Genomic DNA, 21401 nt, shown 5'->3' with positions numbered 1-21401 from the left:
AGTCCACGCTCAGGCTTGGACCCACCCCACAGTGACTCAGGCTGCTCTCCATTAAAAAAATTAAACGGGAAGGAGGGGGGGGGGGCATTTGGCAGCGTTAAATGAGGCCCCCAGGAAGAAAAAAAAAACAAGCTGAGCTCAGCACAGCTCCTACATTTTCAATCACAAAGGAGGAGGATGGTGCACTGATGTAATGGTCGTGCTGCTGCTGGCCTGGCAGAGAGTCCAAGTCGTCAGCACAGAGATTCATATTCCTCCTGCATCCTGGATCCAGACTATATAAAGAGCATCATTAACACAGACACTGTAAAAACCAGTGTATCACACCATCTCATAATCCCATCAAAGATCCCAATATTTTGTTTTAATGTCAAAGATGGAGACGATTTATTTATAAGTCGTGGCAACATCATGAGTTACAGTTAAAAAAAATGATGCTTCAACCAGGAAACAAACCATCATTCATCGCTGCCATATACTTTTATTGAATTAACAATTCAGAAATTGGATAAATAGACAACATTTAAAAGTAAATATTGTACAAGGGGATACAATTATGAGGAGGAAACACTTTATTAGTCATTTAAACAAATTAATGAAATAAACAGTATTTTACACTCTAACACTAAATCATCGGCTGTCAAAAATGATCAACAATTCTTGGGATTATATATTTATTTACTTTGCGTCGTTAAAGGAACAAACAGGCAGCTGTTAATAAATGTTGCCATCTGGTGGTCTGGCTTAGGTACTAAGACTCAGAGGAACAATACAAGAAACAGTACTAGTACTTTAATGCGGTATTTCTCCCCAGTATACTGTATATAACATATATGAAATTACTTGGAAAATAAATTGGGGAGAACGTTTTGGTTTCTTTTCTCCTTTTAATAGACGCCAGGTAAAAGTAAATACAAATAAACTAATTATATGAGTCCATTTTATTTAATACAGCATTTTTTTATGTATATAAAAATGACGAACAGCATAGATTTATATCGACGTCGCTATTTAAAAACAAAAACTAACCGACAAATGTATTTAATTTGATAAAGAATTATATAAAAAATATTTTTAGTTTTACAGAATGAAACGTGTTTCAAGCATGAGTGTTAAATATAAACAGTAAAAACAAGTATTTTGTCTGACTTTATGTTTTTATAAATCCTTATTGACTCGCTTACTGATCGAGTCTCGCTCAAATCTGGCATCTACCAGTTCCCTCTGACGTCACCGCCAGCCACAACACATCGAGCACCGATCCAGAGCTCAACGAGCAGCAGAGGCGACACTTTGAGACGCGGACATGGTCAGTATGAATGAAACTCTCCAATAAACCCAACAGACTGCTGACTCTACCACACCATTTATTGTTAAATGATCCACTTGAAAAAAAAAGCTCTAGTTGTTTTTATTTGTGCAGATCATTGCTAGCTAGTCCACACTGGGCTAATGCTAACAAGCTAAGCGACTCACTGTGAGTAAGCAAAACCGGTTAGCAAAGATGCTAAACACCGTGTGGCCTAAAATTAAACGACAATACGTTAGAGTCTATATTAAAAGTAAGACATGATCAGACTCGTCACATACTCAACTAACTAATAATAGACAAACACTCGTATATTCGTTGCATTATAGTTGTATTAGCTAGCTACGTTAGCCGGTGAGTTAAGCCGTCAAACTGTTTTACTTTCGTTTTCGCCTCGGCGTCAAACAACTAATTCCGCAAAAATAAGTCGTAATAACGTATTAAGATAAAGTATTTATTTAAAAACAAACTCACAGATCGTTCGTGGGACTGAGATGTTGTCGTCCAGCAGTACAAGTGAGCAGAAGGAAGACGTCAACTCTGACAACAAAGAAGTTGTTAAATATTTAAACCCTCAAAAGTGTCATTTAACACGAACTTCTAGAAAAGTCTACTGGTAGATCAAACAGTCCGTCTTTCGAATTGTTTGTGTGAAAGAAAATAGAAGATGCAGGACAATTACGTAAGCTTTTGTGTTTAACGATATATTGTATGTTCCTGTCAGTAACTGTTTTTGTTTTTAAATATGTCTCAGTTTCGTAACCAGTACGACAACGACGTGACAGTATGGAGCCCACAGGTGAGTTCATCCTCCTGCTTGAATGGTTTTGTTCCGTCTGTGAGGGGGAAAAAAGTCTTTGCAATTTAATTACCATCAAAGTTTAACATTTACCATAAATACAACCGTTGTTTTATATTGATTTACTGAAGGTTTGTTGATGGAAGGTTTAAAACATTTAAGAGACATGATTTAATCTCCTGTATAATTTGTATATAGATAAAAAAGTTTATTTTATATTTCTTTAAAGACATTGAGTCAATATTGAGTCATCAGTATTGATGGAAGTGCGAGAATAATGCTAAACATGTTATTTGGCACTTAAAGCATTCTTTAAAAATTAAGATGATGCATTGAAGACAGTTAACCATCAGTCTTCAGTCAAATCTTCTCTGTTTCACTTCATTTTGTCCAGAAAGTCTAGATATGAGTGTTTTTTTTAATAGTGTTGTTTATTAAAACTTGTGTCCAGGGTCGAATTCATCAGATCGAGTATGCCATGGAGGCAGTAAAGCAAGGATCTGCAACTGTAGGACTCAAATCCAAAGATGTAGCAGTTCTTGTTGCACTGAAGGTATGGAAAATATAAATTTGTCTGCAGAATAAAGTAGGGCAGGGCTCTATGGAAACATCTTAATATGACTTTCTTTATTACGACTATATGGGTTTGATGTTTCCTTAATGCATGTGTTACACATGTTTTCTTGTGAAAAGAACAATATTACTGCAGTTGTTTTGCCACATGTAGGCAGAAACTGACGATCAATAGAATGATAATGTTGATTCACAATGTTTATTGATATGTATATAAAATTTAAAATGGTAACTTATTTTCAAATAATCTGACAGAGAGCTCAGTCTGAACTGGCTGCCCACCAGAAGAAGATCCTCAATGTGGACAAGCATATTGGAATCTCTATTGCTGGACTGACGGCTGACGCTCGGCTGCTCTGGTGAGAAACACTTGAAGTAACATTTGAGTGTTGGTTTGATGTTAACGTGTGAATTATTCCTCCATCCACAGTAATTTCATGCGACAGGAGTGTTTGGACTCCAGGTTCGTCTTTGACAGGCCACTCCCCACGTCACGCCTTGTCCAGCTGATTGGCAGCAGTATCCTCATGTTTCGAGTTTAAAATGTCATGTGTGTTGATTATTTAAATGTTACGGCGGTTGAACGTCGGCATTTTATTTGAGGACCGATGACTAAAAGTGTTTTTAAGTGCAGGAGAAATGTGATTTGTGTTCTAACTAATTTTAACTAGTTTATATTTTTTGAATAAAATTAAGTAAAACAAGTAAGTAATATCAGTCAGTCAGAGTCAGTAGATCATCAAACACAGAGAGAGATGAAGATCGTTCCAAAGCTTAGGAGCAACAGTCTGGAAGGATTTCTCTCCTCTGGTCCAGAAGCGTGTTCAGGAACCATCAGTAGATTCAGATCAGTGATGGAAGGTCTGACCATGAATAGATCTGAAAGTAAGAACCAGAATTTTAAAGTTGATCCTGAAAGAAACTGGCAGCCAGTGAAGAGTTTTAAGGATCGGAGAAATGTCAGTTCTTCTACTAGAGCTGGTCGGAATTCTCACTGCAGAGTTCTTTATGTGTCAAGAGTCACATGGTAATGTTGCTTCAGAGAAAATGCCCTTTTTTTTTTTTTTAAATAAAGCGCACAAAATAGAATTATTTTTGTGCGGTCAGGTCCTATACATGTGGTTGAGGACCACTATGTTACAGCTACAGTTCTTTATTTGAAGTAAAACAACAAACGCCCAGAGTCCTCTGGTCCTGTGAGTGGCTCCTCTTCTCTTTAAGTCCAAGCACACATGGTCAACGAGCGTTTATATTTTTTAAACCGTTATTCCAAAACATCTGGATTGTGATCTTTAAATCCGAAACTTCAGAAACTCAAATCCCCACACAGAGGTATGGAAGGCGGCCCTACGGCGTCGGACTCCTCATCGCTGGCTACGACGTGAGTCGGTCTTGACTTTTGTTTAATTATTTCAGGACATGTTTGTCGATTTGAACGGTTAATAACTGTTTGTTTTTCAGGACATGGGTCCTCACATCTTCCAGACGTGCCCGTCCGCCAACTACTTTGATTGCAAAGCCATGTCTATCGGCGCTCGCTCCCAGTCGGCTCGCACGTACCTGGAGAGATGCATGGACAAGTTCCAGGACTGTGAGGGCTTCACTTGTCTCGTCCAACATCAGCATACAAAGATGTTTATTGTCAATGTTTAGACCCTGCTCGAAGAATATTAAGACTGTAAAACTAAACGGTTAATTATATGATTTTTATTTGTTCAGGTAATCTGAATGACTTGGTCCAACATGGTCTGCGGGCGCTCAGAGAAACTCTTCCTTCTGAGCAGGACCTGACCACCAAGGTAACATCCTCCTTCTCGACACACCAACATGTGTTCAAACTCAAAACACACACACCCTGGTGAATATCCAGATAAGTTCGATTCCCCCCCGATCTCATGTTTTGTACTATTGAGTGAGATTTGTTTTATAAAGACTAAATGGTTTTTGTTTGTTTATTATTTTGACTTTGTTCTTAAAACTGTAGCTTAATAATGACTTTTTAAGTGTTGAATCCATCCTGTCCTTTATAAAAACATGTATAAGGAGATAGTTGGTAGTTTTTAGTATAAATGTTTTGTGTATTTCCTTTTGCTTGTAATTTAATTCAGCATTTTCCAAATGTTTACAGAACGTCTCCATCGGGATGGTGGGGAAGGACATCGAGTTCACCATCTACGACGACGACGCCGTGGCTCCGTTCCTGGAGGGCCTGGAGGAGCGACCACAGAGACGGGTACGCTTCAACTCTTCGACCTCATCGTCACGATAGCATTTCCGGGGAAGGGCAGGGAATCAAACCCACAGCAGATTTACACACAAACATCAGCGTCGCAATCACAGCATGAACAATAATGTCTTTTTTTATTTTTATTGTGTAGATTATCTTTCTGCTGGTGAATTACACTCAATGATCTTATCTTAATACCTTTAAACGGTATTTTGACAACGACAAAGTGTAAAACACGTGAACTAGCTAAAGGTGATCAACATTCTGTTCTTTAATATCAACTGAAACACAATCATTAGATGTCAGGCTACGAACGACATGTTATTTTGACTTTAGCAAACACTTTAGCTTTGTATTTTTCTTTAAACTACTGTATCTTCAACTTGCATTCATCTTTAGAGCCTAAAAATAGACTAAACCCGTGCGGGAGAACTTTTTATGGTCGGAAAAGAGTTTCAGTTTTTTTTAGTTTTGGCCACGATCGACCATCGACGGATTAAAATCACCTTAAAAGCTGGTTAGTCATCCACGTGTTAGTCAGTCGTATCAATCATCAGTCGTAGGTATGTTACCTAAACTAAAACTCTGTAGTCGACAGCATTTTAACTGTTTGAGCAGAAACGATAATTACGGTCGTTTTATAAACAACATCTCGTGTCGATCCGAAGCGAGACTAAAAAGCTCATCGACTCTGAATGTTAAGAAAAGGACCATTCCCGCGTCAGAACGTCCAGGACAGGTTGTGAAGAAAAGGATAAGAGTTACAGTTGTGTGTCGTCAGCTCGTCAGCAGGGAGATCAGGTTTGCATGAAGGTCTTGTATTCAGTGTAGGTTCGGTTCTCCTCCAGTCGTGGAATGTTTGGATGATAATGATGATACTACAGAGGAAAAAAAAACTAGAAATCTTTATTTTTCATTTTCAAGACTGATTTAATAAAAAAAAAAAAAGTCATTTGACGCAGTTCTCTGCATCTGTCCGTGGAAAATAGTTTTCAATTTCTATGAGAATCCTTATTTCTCGTCTGGTCTGACGCTAAAGAACAAACTGTGTTATTCTTTCACTTTTTATCCTTAACAAAAAAAACAATAGAATCAGAGGTGATGTAAACATAATATTTAGTTTTCCAGACTAATGCAAGAAACACATTAGACTCTATAAGTGACTTGTTATTATTAATCGGAAGCAGTTTTTGGAATATAAGTGTGAAAAAGAGGATTATTTTTTGTCATTTGAAAATGTGTTTCAAAGCTAAAATTGAGTGAATAGTGTAGTTTTTGTTCTTCTGATAAAGGCCTGTTTTTCTAGAATAACTTTTTTATGTCCCGTCACTGAAAGTGAGAGTAAGAGTCATATTTGCAGCCAAGTAAAAGTTGAATTCCAGTTCAGAAACTGATGTTTGCTGACCGTCGCTCTTCTCCTCAGGTCGCTCCACCGGCAGACGAGCCCGCCGACCCCGACGTCCCCGTCGAACCCATGGAGCACTGAGACCCCGAGTCGTCGGTCGAGACGCGTCATCACGACCTCATGAGCGTCTCGTAAAAAGAAGACAAGAAGCTCCGTGTCGATCCAAAATGTTCCCCCTGCAAACATCCTCCGATGTTGCTTTTGTATGAGTCGAATGTTCCATAATAACGTGAAATAAAAGAAAACTTTTTGAACAAACAGACTCTTTCAGTCATATTTCAACTCTGGATTTAAAAAAAAAATAGAAATAAAGTTTTATTAGGGATAATGTAGGAAATCAAACAATATTTACTGTTTATCTAAACATGAAAGTCAATATTTGTCACTTGATTTAAAATTTGGTTCATTTTAAAAACCTTTTGTCAACTTTGAAAACACGATTTATTAAATATGACAAACTAGTTTTCAAGGCCAGCGTCTCGCAATATTAAACATGACCAGAGGGGGGAGTACAAGTGTCAATCAAACCATGCAAGTTGGTGTCAACACGACCAGAAAAGTCATATTTCACAGTGAAAACAGTAAAATCCACACATCAGTAACTTCAGCTCTGAACTGTTTCAAGGATTCAGGATTTAAAAAAAAAAGTGTCAGAGTCACTGATTGTCCTTCTTGACCCGTCGCCTCTTGTTCCTCCTCCGCACTGAGCTGCAAATTTCTTCCATCTTCTCGACGTCCACACGTGTCTTCAGAGTCACTTCCAGCTCGAGTTCCTCCACTTCAGCTGCAGGTTCCTCCGCTGGTGCAGACTCTGTGTTCGTCGTCTCCTCACTTCCTCGTTCCTTCACTTCCTCGTCCTGTCGTTGAGCAGCGTCCACGTCCACGTGTTCTTCCTTCTGAGCGTCGCAGCAGCTGCAGCCAGAATATTCCTCCTCTGGAGCACAGAAGAATGTATTGAAAATCTTCTTTTAGAATCATAAAATGTTTATTGTTCTCTGTGGTGTTGAAGCTATAGAACTGAATTCATCAAATTAATGCTGTATACTGTAAATATACAATATTTTACACTTTGTTCTTTATTTGCACTTTGTTTTTGTTCTTATGAAACTATCGTCTGCTGTGAACTGGAAACCAATTTCCCGAAAGAGAATTAATAAAGTATCTATCTATCTATCTATCCATCCATCCATCCATCCATCCATCCATCCATATATCTTTTCATCCATCAACCAATCCATCCATTTAGCTATGCATCTATTTATCCATCCATCCATCCATGCATCTATTCTTCCATCCATCCATCCATCCATCTATTCTTCCATCCATCCATCCATCCATCCATTCATGCAGCTATTTATCCATCCATCCATGCATCTTTTCATCCATCCATCCATCCATTTAGCCATGCATCTATTCATTCATCCATCAACCCATCTATTCTTCCATCCATGCATCCATGCATCTATTCATCCATCCATGCATCTATTCTTCCATCCATCCATCCATCCACCCATCTTTTCATCCATCCATCTATTCATGCATCTATTCTTCCATCCATCCATCCACCCATCTTTTCATCCATCCATCTATTCATCAACCCATCCATCCATGCATCTATTCATCCATCCATGCACCTATTCATCAATCCATCCATCTTTTCATCCATCAACCCATCCATCCATTTAGCCATGCATCTATTCTTCCATCCATCCATCCATCCATCCATCTATGCAGCTATTTATCCATCCACGCGTCTTTTCATCCATCCATCTATTCTTCCATTCGTCAACCCATCCTTCCATCCATGATTCTAATTATCCATCCATCCATCCATCCATCCAAAGTCAGCACAAAAGTGATTTCTCGTCCTTCACCTTCCCACTGGTTGTGAGTCTCGTCCTCCTTCTCAGGCGTCACTCGTTCCACCATCTTACGCTCCTGCATGACTCGAGTGATCTCCGTGAGCTGCAGCAACAGACTCTCCTCCTGGTCGACCATCACGCCTGAGACGCTGCAGCACACGTTAGACTCTCACCCGCGACCTTCTCTGTGGTGTCTCACCTGTCGGTCACAGTAGAAACCATGCTCTCCATCATCTGCTCCGTGTCTCGTAACTTCTCCTGCAGCTGCAGCAGCTCGAAGTCGGCTGAAGAACGACAGAACAAACACAATGATCTGAAGAAAAGCTCTTCAAAAGATCTATTCATCCTAATAAACGATTGCCCAACAAATAATATCATATATACTTAAACCCTCATTAATTAATTAATTATACATTTAACCCTTGTGACCCGAAGGTCCGGAAACAAATGTGTTTGTGGTATCCATTTTGTTATCTCAGGTTCCATTTGTTTTTTGTGATTTAAGTCACCTTGACCCAGAGATTACACAAGGGTTAAGAAAAAATTGTTAAACAACAACAGACAAATTAAAACATTTATATAATCTTTTACATTTTTTTAAAATTTCCTTCTACAATGTATAATTAATTGCCAATCTATGTCATTTTAAAGTAATTAAAAATGTAATTAACAAAAAATATATAAACAATGAATTAAACAGTTAAGGAAGAAAATTGACAACAATTTAAAATATATTTGATTTTTGTTTAAATTGTTGTCAATTGTATCCATAATGAATTATTGTTTGTATACAAGTTTAATAACATTCAAGCATATATACAATTTAATATACAATTTAATTCATTGTTTATATATATATATATATATATATATATAAATAAAACATAAGATCTTTAATTGATTGTTCATCTATATCATGTGAAACAAACATTTTAAAACCATTTAAAATGTAGAAAGATAAATAATAAGAGTTAGGCTTACAACAATTTAAATGTGTACAGTGTGTGTGTACAGTGTATATATATATATACAGTATTTTCTTCGTTCTGCAATTTTTTTCTTAAATGTATAATACATTTTTATATATAGAGCAACAATTAATTAGACATTTAAGGTGAAGATGATGTAAACCAAATATATATATATATATATATATATATATATATATACATACAGTATACAGTGGCTTGCAAAAGTATTCATACTCCTTGAACTTTTCCACATTTTGTCACATTACACAAACATAAATCTATCTTATTAGTATTAATGTGAAAGACCAACACAAAGTGTCACAAAATTTTGACGTAAAAAGAAAATGATACATGATTTTTTTTTAAATTTCACAAATAAAAAACTGAAAGGTACAGTGTTCAAAATTCAGCCTCTTTTCTCTGAGTGAACTAATTGCCTTCAGGCGTTGATAACTGAATGATTGAATGTTGACCTAATAACTAAATAGATCCGTGTGTGTAGTGTGTGTATTCTGATCTCAGTACAAATACAGCTGTTCTGTGACGGCCTCAGAGGTTTGTTAAGAGAATATTTTTGCAAAATTTAACTTTTTGACCTAAATGAAAAAGTATGTCGGAAACCTTACACTGCACATCACCCTGAACACACCACTGTCAAGCATGGTAGAGGTAGCATGATGCTCTGTGGGGGCTTCTCTTCAGCAGGATAGATGGAGCCAAATAAAGGGCAATCATTTTCTTTGTACTTTCTTTTGTGACACTTTGTGTTGGTCTTTCACATTCAATTCTAAAAATATATGTTTGTGGCGTGTAATGTGACAAAATGTGGAAAAGTTCAAGGGGTATGAATACTTTTGCAAGCCACTGTATACTGTATGTATATATATATATATATATATATATATATTTTCTTTTTTTTTTTACATTATTTTCAATTTAAATGTATAATTAATTGTAACTTGTAAATAAAAAATAATTGTACATTTCAGAAGAAAATTGCCTAACTAATAATATATATATAATGTACGTAAAGTATATGTTTAAATCTAAAGTATAAAATGTATTTTTTAATAGACTCTTATTGTCATGAGTCCGTAAAACTCTAAACAACACACTTTGACGACGAACTCACTGATCTTCCTCTTCTTGTTCTCAGATGGAACTGGAGCAGTTCTGCCCTCCTGTGACCTGTTACTCCCCCTCGATGTGATCTGCAAGAGTGGAGCGTGAGGTCCTGGACGCGAACACGTGCACGAGGACATACTTTGAACAGGATGTAGAGGATGTAGACTAAGATCCCGAAGCCGTACACGGGGATGATCTGACCCGCCAGGTTGGACTTCCCCGATGTGCCGACCCCGCTCCCCGAACCCTTGCCTCGGGCCACGCCCTCTGAGCCCTGAGCCCTGTTGAAGCTGCTGGCGCCTGATGACCTCTGACCTCGGCCCTCAGGCGCCGCCTGACGCTGGGCCATCGGAGGGAAGTGACTCGAACCTGCAGCAAATAAATCTTTTCAACTCAAGAAGCAAAATGTACTTTTTTTTTATCTCTAATTTTAAGATCAAGTCATTGCTTACTTGGATATTTAAGTTGATATATCAGTGTTTTAATTTAACATTTCAATGTTTTGCATGTTTTAATCATTGAAATTAATAATAAGCTTAATGAGAAGTTGAAGTATTTTGGTTTAATTGAATTAAGAAATTGGAATATTTTTAAAAATGTATGTATTTTTCTTCACTCATAGAGTTCAAATCTTTGTGTTATTTCCTTTGGTCTTTTGTTCTTTATAATTGCACTTTGTCATCCCTTGCACTTTGTTTTAGTTTGTTATTTTGTTTGCATTTGTTATTTTGTTCTCGTTTTTAATGGAACTTGCTGTACCAAACTGGAAACACAATTTTCTATAAGAACTCAAGAGGGATTAATAAAGTCCATCCGTCCGTGCGTCCGTCCGTCTATCAATCCAAATATATTAAAAAATAAATGTTATAAATTGAATACTTGTTAATTCATAGTCTTTTACATTCAATCTAAAAATGTTGGTATAATGATGACACCGGAAAAAAACAAAAAAGTCTTTAAACTTTATTGAACTTTCAGCCAATCATGTGACAGACAGACCATCACAGTTTTCTTATTCTATTATTTAAAATAACAAACTTAAATAGAAACAATTGAAATAAATGATTTAATAAAACATTTTAAGGCTTTTCTATTAAGAAAAAGTTTCAACATTACAATTTCAAGTGTCAAATAATAAATAATTGATCTCAAGACAGTTTTAACTAAGACTATATATACAAATAATAATATTAAATATAAATATAATATAAAGACTATATATAGAAATGTTAAATTAATAATACATAATTAATGAAACTGATATGAATCCATAGATTTACACACTAATGCAGATTTTATTTCACATGATTTGTAATAATAATTAAAAATAATAATCGCTTGATTAACCAAAACGGAGTCATGGCGCCCCCTGCAGGGAGGCAAGTGTAACTGATATTTGACGTTCAAACATCTTCAACCAAGAATATTGTCATGACGTCAATGGAAATAAAAGACGAACGTGTGCATGAAGGAGAAGAAGAGGAGGAAGAGAATGAAGGAGGGATCGTGAGAGAGGAGAGGAGAGGATGTGACGCACCTTCAGGTCTCTCCGCAGCATCTTTCCGGCCTCGAGAAAGAAGAACTTTTGGAAGCAGCAGCCCGACGCACAGAACCACGCACGTGCCCAGCGTCACCTTCTGGAATGTTGACATCGCCATGACGTCACGGTGTCCCTAAAAATAGGATTCTGGGAGAGAAATGATGTCAAGTGTTGTCGCGTCTCATCTCTGCTGTCGGCTTCCGTATTTGAGCACAGGCGGCGGAAGTGCGTCACAGTTTTACTTCATCCAGCAGAGGGCGACAAATACTATAACATATACTTCAATAAACTTGTTTTAAACTCACGCACACGTGTGTGAGGTTTGTGAACACACTTTTTTTTAGTATCTCAAGCTCGTTCTTTGTAGGTCAAGGTTAATCACATCGACGGATAATGAAGGACGTCACTGTTGATGTGGTGTGTGCGCGTGTGTGTGTGTGCGCGCGTGTGTGTGTGTGTGTGTGGTGTGTGTGTGTGTGTGTGCGTGTGTCTGTGTGTGTGTGTGAGTGTGTTTTAAACAATTCCAAAAATGTACTTACTTTTTTATTATTTTCTTAATTTTAATCTAAGATTTATTTAACTTTTTGAAATATTGTAATACGTAAATAAATATGGAAACATATATAAATAAAAGTATAAATATAAAATTAAATAAATATATTCACCTTTATTTCCTCCTTTTTTTACAATTTTTATTATATTTAATTTATTGTTTTTAACCATTTTTATTTTTATTTTTATTATGGGATCCCAGCACTACTGTCTCTCCCGTGTGATGGTTCCTTTGACCAATCATTTCACTGCAGACCAGCTGGCCAATCACGTGTGAGCTAACACTGCAATGTTGCTAACGGCACGATGCTAACCGTTCATTTTTCAATCAAACTGAATATATACATTTATTTATTTTAAAATTTACATTTCTTTTAAGTCATTTGTTCCAGAATTTTCTACTTTATTTTATTTTATCTATTTATTTTATGTTATGTCTCGCTTAATAATTTATATTCTTGTTTATTGTCTTGTAAAAAATTAAAGGCTGATGCAATTAATTGTGTGATTTAAACAAGAGAGATACATTTGTAAACTTATTATTTAGTATTTTTATTCAATTCAATAACGATTGTGAATTATTTTAGGTTTTTATTTATTAAAATCACTTCTCAAACATCTTTCTTTTAAGAAGAACGGATCATTTTGTGTTTTAATCAACTTTGGATGAGAAATAAAATAATAAAATATATAAAATACATTTCAAAAAGATAAAGAAAAGTAGAGAATCAGACACAATCATGACGTTGAATTCTCCGCCTGCCTCAACGTGGTGTTCCCGCGTCAGTCCGTCGAGGAGATTTTTTTGAAAATTGTCCAGAATTAATCTTGTAATCAAAGAACCCACTAGACGTTCATCACAGTCTCCGAAACAATCTCCTCCATCACAAGTGAAGTCATGCGACCATGAATCCACCACGATTTCAAGTCTGTGTCTTGATTTCCTCCATGAAATCCGTCTCGTCCAGAGTTCAGAGTTCAGAGTTCGTGTTCCTTTCGCTGATGCTTTCAATGTTCGCTGCACAAAGTTTCAAGTCTTGAACTTTTGCTGGATCACGGTCGCGTCATGGTCTGCGGACGAAGAGAAAGAAAACACGTGTTCACTTAAAGAGATGAAAGATGAAAATCTTCTTTTCTTTTTGCTCCAAATTACACATGAAACTATTGACATTTCCCACAACTTCCCTCTTCAAGTCGATCAACAGGTTTGATCTGGAGTCCATATTGGAGTCGAACACTTCAGTACCATCTGTAACTTGAGTTCAACGTTTAAAACACGAGCGGTTCCTTTAAGTAAAGGCTCACGACACTTCAAAGTATTGTGAAGTAAAAATAAGAAAATGGAAAAATTGCCAAAAGCAGCAAAACTGAAAAACCTGAATCAACAAAAAGTATTTTGAGTCTTGCAGGAAAAGTTTCAATGGAGGCCAAAACCGTCTTCAAATCAAACGATTCTCTTTTCCAAAAACCATGAAAAGAAAACCATGTGACACGCTCACGTCAATCAGGTCCATGTGTTGATCCAAGTGTGGCCTCGAGTTTGTCACGGTCTTTATTTCACTGAACTCTGGACGAGCTGTTGCCAAAGTTTACTTCTCTGGCTCCGACAAGAGTCGACTTTTTACGAACTGTGTCGTACAACCGCCGCCATAATGACCACTTGAGCTGCCGGAGGTTTTCTTTGAGCGGGTCAGAACCATCGTGTACTCGAACTACGTGGTATTTTACGCTCATGCTTCTGATCATCTTCCAACTTCACCAGAGAGTGGCTCGTCCACGACACGTTCACGTGATTCTGACATGTTCAAAGGACGACTTAAGGTTGGATTCTAGAAGAAGGAAAACATTGAGCCACGATTCCTGCTACGAATTAAAATAAAGGTATGTGAAAAAAAAGAACCCTTCGCTGCATTAAAGTGCTTTCTTAGCTGAACTTCTAAGGCTTTTGTTTACCAAGAGACACAACTACTATATTGCATTTGTTACATTCACTGAAAGTTAGTCCGAAAAATGTTTTATTTTGAGAAATTACCTAAACGTCACCGACATACGATTCATCGGAGCCTCTTGACACATACTCGAAAAGTAGTGATGTGTTGATGAAGCTTCATGAAACAGTGCCATATGTATAGAGGTCAGTAGGTGGCGCCCTCAGTTTAAAAATGATGTTTAGTGTCGATAGAATAGTTGTTCAAAGTAATAGATTATAGATCAGAGAGTGACATCTAGTGTGAGTATGAGTAAAGCTTCATGAAGCTTCATCGACACATCACTGTAGCGAAGGTTGTTGTTTCTGGATTATTAAGAGTACTTTTTAAAGCTTCCAGGAGGAGAACATTGACACAAGTTTTGTACTCATAGAAGGGCTGGAGACACTTCAGTTTTCACGACAATACAGTGACTGTGTTCTAACAGTGGAGGGAGCGGGAAAATCTCTGTAAACAATTATTTTTACTGCAACACAAACTGACAAACTTGAAGATATCGTGGGTCCTGATACCAACATTCATCGTAGCTAGTTTCTAGTTTAGATGCCACTGGTCCTGAGTTTGACACCTATGCTGTAGATCAGGAATATTCAGTAAATTTTGTAGCAGAGAGTGACATCTAGTGGACTGACGAAGACACTGTTTCATGAAACTTCATCAAGAATGAAAGCACCAATTGTGACCACATCACCAGCGTTTGAGAGGCCTGGATCCTACCTCTCAGTGGTGCTGCTTGTCTGCGCTGCCGTTCAGATGAGCTCCCTCGTAGTCCAGCTGGCACAGAATCATGTTGTTCTTCAGGAAAAACTTGTCTCCCACGCAGAATCTGTGAAGAGGAACGAAAAGTGGACGTCGTTCTACTGGCGTCAGCGGACATGATTCATGGAGTCCCAGCGGACGAGCTCTCAGTGCAGATCACAGATCTCGCGATGATGTACGTACACAAATCAACCTTATTTCTCTTCTCACCACGTTGTGATCACGGCGTATGTTATGATGCTCACTGTGCAAAGATGAACGTCTGGTGCTCTGATCTCACCTCTGACGGCAGAGTTGACAGGCGAAGCAGTCGAGATGGTAGACGTTGTCTCTGGCTCTCATCACCATCTCGAAGGCTGGGATCAGCTTACTACACGCGGCACAGTTGCCCGTCACCCCGAAGAGCCTGGACAGAAGACAGGGTTTGTAAAGTCAGGCTAGACTTGTTCACGACTGGGATCAAACTTAAGAACAGGAAGTGAACACAGGAAACTACATTTTAGTTATTTTTCCAACATATACCTTGACAACGCAAACTTCACTAAAACTGTTATTGTTCATCAATCAATTAAACTTCCGACACCTAGATGGCAGCGATGATTACGTCCTCCATAGCTAAATAAATAATGAACTCCGGCGATGACTGAGGACGAGAGGATACAGTGAGCTCAGCAGCTTTTAAAGCTGATGTTTGGACATATTTTGGTTTTGAAAACAAATGAAGCAGTTACAACATCGTTGAGAGTCACGTGGTCTGTAAATTCTGCAACACCAGAGTCAAGTACTACAATACTACATATATACCCTATTTACTATAGTATCACTATATATCACAATTTATTGTATCATTGACCCTGTATCGTGTCAACACATTTATGACAATACACACTCCTACTTCTTACACTGGACTGAACTGGACTCACTTTAAACCAGTAGCTGCATCTTCACATTTCTACCTAGATATTGATTTTTCTTTTCTACTCTTGTGATTTTATGTTTTATAAAGTTGATGTTAGTTAATACTTTTGTTACCAGGCAGCACAAAAAGAAACAAAAAATATGTTCTATTTATTATTGCAGCCAAATAGGTTTTTAATTTAGAAATAGAAAACAGATTTTCCCTGAGATAACATGTGACTCTTGACCAGTCAGAATGAGTAAAACAAAAACTCTACAAACAAAAATGTTTCAGAGCATCATTCCATATAAATAACGCTTAAACACAAACTCACACATTGGCCTAAAGTAACTAAAAGCTAGGAGACACACACATACAGAACACCATCGTCAGCATACAGTCAAACGTTGGTAGACGCAAATACACGAACATCTAACTCTTGATGATCCAGTTTTTACGGTCAAATGATTTTTTCATTTATTTTTTTACAGGTCGTGCTTTTGTATTTTACTTTTTTCTTCGTGAACGTCTGTACTTAAATATAATCTTGACATTTCACAGGTAAAAAAAGGACCCCTGTTTTAAATAATAAATGTTATGAACTATGAACTAATGATCATCCTATCTTTGATCAATCAACACAACCACAAACCACTAACACAATAACAGATGACGTACGAGTAGACATAGGATCAACAGCTATAATGGTGACATAAATGAAAGGAACAAAACACCAAAGCAATGCAATTTTTTGGTTTTCTTTCCATTTTCCCTGATATTTGTTTAGATAGATAAATACTTTATTCATCTCCTTAGAGAAATTCACGTACTTCATTATTAAACATTCAATTTATTTATAAGCCTTACGGTTAGCTTAGGGTCAAGATGACCCCAAGCCCTGAGAACAATTGTGTGTGAAAACACATTTGTTTTTGGGCCTCCGGGTAATCTTGACCCAAAGACACACAAAAGTACTGTCATGAAGGTGTTTCTTCCTCGTGCTCAGCGTCTCACACACACACACACAACTATAGAACTATACTGACAGAACACAAGTGTGTAACTATGTTAACATTTATTCAAATACTGGAAAAATGACTTTGATTTTGGACAAACAATTGTATACATTATTTTTTCCATTCATAACATTGTGTATCTGTGTTTAATCTGTTTGCCATCTGACAAGAAATAGTAGTAGAGATTTGAATTTTGATTTATTTTATTTTCTATATACAGTATATAGAGGACCATCCATTTTTAGGGGGTAAATCATTTTCTTGTGAAGAACCCGGAGAGGATTTGTTTTTTATCTATTTCATTGATAGTTTTATTATGTATTTATTTTATAGTAGATCAGGAAAAAAATACATTTTTCAGACACTCCTTTGATCATCACACTTTACAAACTGGGCCCCCATCTGAGAAGGGAAAAGTGACGGGGCCCTTGGAGCAAAAACTTTTGGGATCCATGATCTTCATGAAAAAAATTACCTCTTTTTATCTTCTAATCCAACATCCAATAAACCTCCCTCAAGTTAAATTTCTTAATGGTCATCATTATTTTCAGTTTCCATCTATGTTCAGAGCATGGACTTTAAATCTGATGACCCAGGATGATGGTCTCCAGGACCCCCCCGAGCAGATCCTTCTCGATATTAAAATGTCACCTGTTGCTAAGACCCAGACGGTGGTTGTTTCTTCCCATAATTCCACTCACTTAACGAGCCGAAAGGTCAACGTATTACCGTCCCGAAACCGGCGCAGCATCTGACATTTAGTCGCGCGGTTGTTTTAATAGCGTCGGCGAAAGTCGATGATGAGCCTCACCCCTCGTTCACCCCCGTGAAGAATGAAGACCCAGAAACTCCCCGAGTGGCCGACGGATAAAGATAAGTAAGTCCTACCCAGGCTGAAGGACGAGGTTCGGGGGGAAACATCTTGATAAACAACGTCGACGGAGGTGAAAAGCATCATGGGAGCCCGACATGGGAACAAGAGCTAATTAACACAATGTTCAGAAGTAACGAGTCCTGAGCACCTGGTGGGTTTTTTTTTCCATCCCCTTAACGAGGCTGCGCAGCTCAATGCTAATTCTCTACTAATGGGCCAATTAAAAGAAATCACATGGTTTTAATCCTGCTCTTCAAAGGCTCTTGGTCCACGGCCTCACGATGATGAGGAAAACAGGAGGCAATCAGGCCAATTTAACTGTCAAAAGGGGTTTTGGTCTCTTAAGTGCAGCGCGGCTAATGAGAGACTTAGCTCCAACCAAATCCAGCTGGATTGTACATGAGCCTAACACATGAGTTCAGCAATGTGGAGCCGAGATATCAGGAGTTCTCCGGCTGACCTGACACCAGACATCGTTATTTTCAGGGAGAATCACGGGTAACAGGAACTCTCGGGGGAGACGTCGGAGCCAACTTTCTCCTCTGTTTATGAGCGGTGTCTTCCAGACTTGCGTTCAAATCTTTTTCTTTTTTTTTTCTTTTTTTTTCAAAGCACATTTGTCGACGGTCACATGCTCGCTCCGGAGCGGGCCAAGCAAAATCTGAAAGTGTTTATCTTCGTTTAGAGAAGTTCACGCTGAAGGATTCGGGTCGTTTTTTTCTGCCTCGCGAAACAATAGAAGGACATTGTAAAATACCAGGATGAAGTCATTCCCCAAGAATTCTTTGCTATTAGAAGGACTTTTAGGGGGATTTTTTTTGGGTCTCGCAATGTGATCTCGTGCTCGTGTGAGCAGAACTTATGCAAGGATGAAGGCAACTTCAACTTCTAGTGTTTGATAATCTTTCTCAACAAAACTGATCCATTCCTGAAGCCTCAGAGACGACAGACTGTGACCAGCATGCTAACATTTAGCATCATCTATGAGTCACCATGAAGCTGCTCTGTTGACCAGCAGGACCTCGTGTGTCGGATCCAACACATGCTGTCGATCAGCGTTCGCGGCTCACGAGGGGGAAGTGGCGACAAATTGGTTTCATAATCTTAAAGAAGGCTTTGTTGAAATGATTCTAAACGTGGGCGTGAAGTGATTCATGGACCAGAACGCCTTTATATATGTGAAAATATTGACATTTATTACCAATTTCACGTTGATACATATCACGTGGATCAGATATTGCTGAGAGGGAAGTAAGTTATTACTTTTTAATATTGTTTTAATAATGTGCTTTTAGGTGCGTGGTTTTGTTTCTGTCTTCTTCAGCTTGTCCGGGGTGGCAGGGGCAGCAGGGAGTCCCTAACCCTAAACCTAACCCTAACCCTAAATCTAACCCTAACCTAACCTAACCTAACCCTAACCCTAACCCTAACCCTAACCCTAACCCTAACCCTAACCCTAACCCTAACCCTAACCCTAAGCCTAACCCTAACCCTAACCCTAACTCTAACTCCCCGCGAGGCGTTCCCCGAAGCAAGTAGCGAGACACCTTAACAGCGAGACATACTGATCAGGTACTAGACCCCTCAACTGACCCCTCTCAGATGTGAATTTATCGACAGTTGAACTTTTATATGTTAGTTTCTTGAGGAGAATTTCGGTCTTTTTGGTCACGACCAACCGCTCAAGATCAAAGGTCCCGGGTAGAGACGTACGACGACGGATAAATTAAGCTCTTTGCCTTTTGGCTTAGCTCTCTTTTAACCACCACGGATCAGTGCAGTGTCACGATCTCACGGTCTATTCCGCCCTCACTTGTGAACAAAAAACGTACATACTGGAACTCCTTCCCTTGGGGCAGAATTTCATCCACAATGTACACTACCCCCACGCCCCCCTTATGGCAGCTAAGAATTCTCTCGTGGTGGAGGATCAAGATTGAGCCCCCCCCCCCCAAGCTTACCATGGTGTTGTCAGGGGGCTTCATTCTAACTGGTGAGCTCCACAACCCCATAAGGCAACATAGACGGACTATGGTGCTGTCTGAGCCTTGGCGATCCGAAACCTCAAGCTAGCTCTAGGGACATGAAACATGGAGGCCGAGAGGTTCCAGTTGTTGGCCCTTAAACCGGTTCATCTTCATAGAGGTTGGACTTTGTTATCAATGAAAATATATGTTTGGAATGTCTTAACACATCATGTGTTTATTTAATGAATGTAACTAAATAAATACTACCTCAGGTAGTCCCGGCGACACAGTATGAGGTTGGCCCGGGTGTAGAGGGTGGAGCCGACCCGGCCCAGACGGCAGTCGCAGCAGGCGCACTTGAGGCAGTCCTCGTGCCAGTACCTGTCCATGGCCTGAAGCATGAACCGATCCCGGATCTTGCCGTTGCAGCCGGCGCAGCCCCTCGGCTTGTCCCTGGACTGGAGGGACACCAGGGACACACCTGGGAAGGTTTGGACGGAGGATTGAGGATCATCAGAGACACTGTAATATTGACATTATAAAAAAATCAAATTAAGCCCCACCCACCGAAAACCCACAAAGGTTTATCACTGCACGTCATCAATCCTCTCCACCTCCAAGGGACTCGTTGTAGATAGTGTCAACAAACTTTCTGGAGCCTTTTTTGATTATTAGTCACAACTAATTTCTTGACTAATCTTTAGTCCTCGATCTATCGAGCCGGAACATTATGACCACCTGACAAGAGGAATGGCTTGGATGCCATGAAGTTTTAATGAGGTTATTTTAGGAAGAGCGTTGTATAAGGCATCAAATAAAAAAAAGGTCTAAATTTAGTGTGGAATCCTTTTCATTTTCTTTTGATTATTCATTTGTTAGTCGCTTCCGCTGATGATTCAACTTTGTAGGAATGAGTCGTTTCAGGGGATCTTGTATGAACGGGTTTTACTGGAAGGAGTCCTCTGGGCAGAGCCAGCAGAAGACAGTCTAGTTGTCTATCCTAGCCTTGAAATCATCAGTTCAGTGTGTTCTTAGCTGAGGGAAGTTCTTGTGGAGCAGAGAAGTGAAGGAGCAGAAGATAAAGTATGTAATGTAACTCTCTGAGATCTTCGCTCCCCACGAGTGGTTAAGGTCCGACAAGAAGGCGATACTTACTCTCCTCTGTGTCCAGAACCATCCTGGTGCTTCGCTCTGGAGGACGGTCAACAGATGTTCTCGATCATAGTCCAACGAGAGGGAAGCGCTCAAAGGTCTGCGAGGGGAACAGACGAGCGGCGGCGACACATCTCAGTCTGGAGCGTCTTATCTCAGCTGATGTCAGAGCACAAGCATGTCTGTGACTGCGAGCTCCAGCATCGCACCTCCGTGGACCTCCCCCTCTCTCTCTCTCTCTCTCTCCCTCCCTCGCTCTGTAAGAAGACTCCCACACTCGCACTTTCTTCCTCCATGTTGTGTTAATTCTATAAAGTCATTACGCTGGGATGTGATCTAAGCTCCTCCCCCTCTCTCTGAATCAATGATTCCACCAGTCCAGGC

General features: G+C 38.9%; 3 protein-coding genes across 3 annotated transcripts; 1 reads left to right on the top strand and 2 right to left on the bottom strand.

The window, feature by feature from the left end:
* The first annotated feature begins 1226 nt into the window (after positions 1-1226).
* On the top strand, positions 1227-6571 carry psma1 (proteasome 20S subunit alpha 1). The gene is made up of 10 exons (XM_087797400.1): positions 1227-1309; positions 2064-2108; positions 2560-2661; positions 2937-3040; positions 3112-3200; positions 3992-4062; positions 4143-4272; positions 4401-4480; positions 4810-4914; positions 6332-6571. The coding sequence occupies exons 1-10, from the start codon at positions 1307-1309 to the stop codon at positions 6392-6394; spliced, it is 792 nt and encodes a 263-aa protein (XP_087653526.1). The 5' UTR covers positions 1227-1306; the 3' UTR covers positions 6395-6571.
* An 86-nt stretch (positions 6572-6657) lies between these two features.
* ric3b (RIC3 acetylcholine receptor chaperone b) lies at positions 6658-12001 on the bottom strand. The gene is made up of 6 exons (XM_087797399.1): positions 11809-12001; positions 10411-10640; positions 10279-10357; positions 8375-8459; positions 8188-8324; positions 6658-7247 (listed from the first exon to the last, which is right to left on the bottom strand). Exons 1-6 carry the CDS (start codon positions 11927-11929, stop codon positions 6970-6972), a joined length of 930 nt encoding a protein of 309 aa, XP_087653525.1. The 5' UTR covers positions 11930-12001; the 3' UTR covers positions 6658-6969.
* An 898-nt stretch (positions 12002-12899) lies between these two features.
* Positions 12900-21195, bottom strand: LOC148073544 (rhombotin-1-like). The gene is made up of 5 exons (XM_087797920.1): positions 21021-21195; positions 20133-20346; positions 15391-15516; positions 15069-15177; positions 12900-13434 (listed from the first exon to the last, which is right to left on the bottom strand). Exons 1-4 carry the CDS (start codon positions 21040-21042, stop codon positions 15072-15074), a joined length of 468 nt encoding a protein of 155 aa, XP_087654046.1. The 5' UTR covers positions 21043-21195; the 3' UTR covers positions 12900-13434; positions 15069-15071.
* Between the last annotated feature and the right edge of the window lie 206 nt (positions 21196-21401).

Source organism: Callionymus lyra, chromosome 8, assembly GCF_982586985.1.
Source record: "Callionymus lyra chromosome 8, fCalLyr1.hap1.1, whole genome shotgun sequence".
In the NCBI taxonomy this organism is placed as follows: Eukaryota; Metazoa; Chordata; class Actinopteri; order Syngnathiformes; family Callionymidae; genus Callionymus; species Callionymus lyra.
The sequence above is the reverse complement of the archived record's forward strand: the minus strand, read 5'-3'. Positions and strand labels throughout refer to the sequence as shown.

Coding starts and splice junctions, on each gene's coding strand:
- LOC148073544 (XM_087797920.1), bottom strand. CDS start 21,042: ATGGTTCTGGACACAGAGGAGA. Junction 20,347..21,020: donor GGTTCTGGACACAGAGGAGA/GTAAGTATCGCC, acceptor AAACCTTCCCAG/GTGTGTCCCTGGTGTCCCTC. Junction 15,517..20,132: donor TGTCGCCGGGACTACCTGAG/GTAGTATTTATT, acceptor TCTTCTGTCCAG/GCTCTTCGGGGTGACGGGCA.
- psma1 (XM_087797400.1), top strand. Junction 4,063..4,142: donor TCCTCATCGCTGGCTACGAC/GTGAGTCGGTCT, acceptor TTTGTTTTTCAG/GACATGGGTCCTCACATCTT. Junction 4,915..6,331: donor AGGAGCGACCACAGAGACGG/GTACGCTTCAAC, acceptor TCTTCTCCTCAG/GTCGCTCCACCGGCAGACGA.
- ric3b (XM_087797399.1), bottom strand. CDS start 11,929: ATGGCGATGTCAACATTCCAGAAGGTGACGCTGGGCACGTGCGTGGTT. Junction 8,460..10,278: donor GAACAAGAAGAGGAAGATCA/GTGAGTTCGTCG, acceptor GTCGTTCTTCAG/CCGACTTCGAGCTGCTGCAG. Junction 7,248..8,187: donor GACTCACAACCAGTGGGAAG/GTGAAGGACGAG, acceptor TCTGTGCTCCAG/AGGAGGAATATTCTGGCTGC.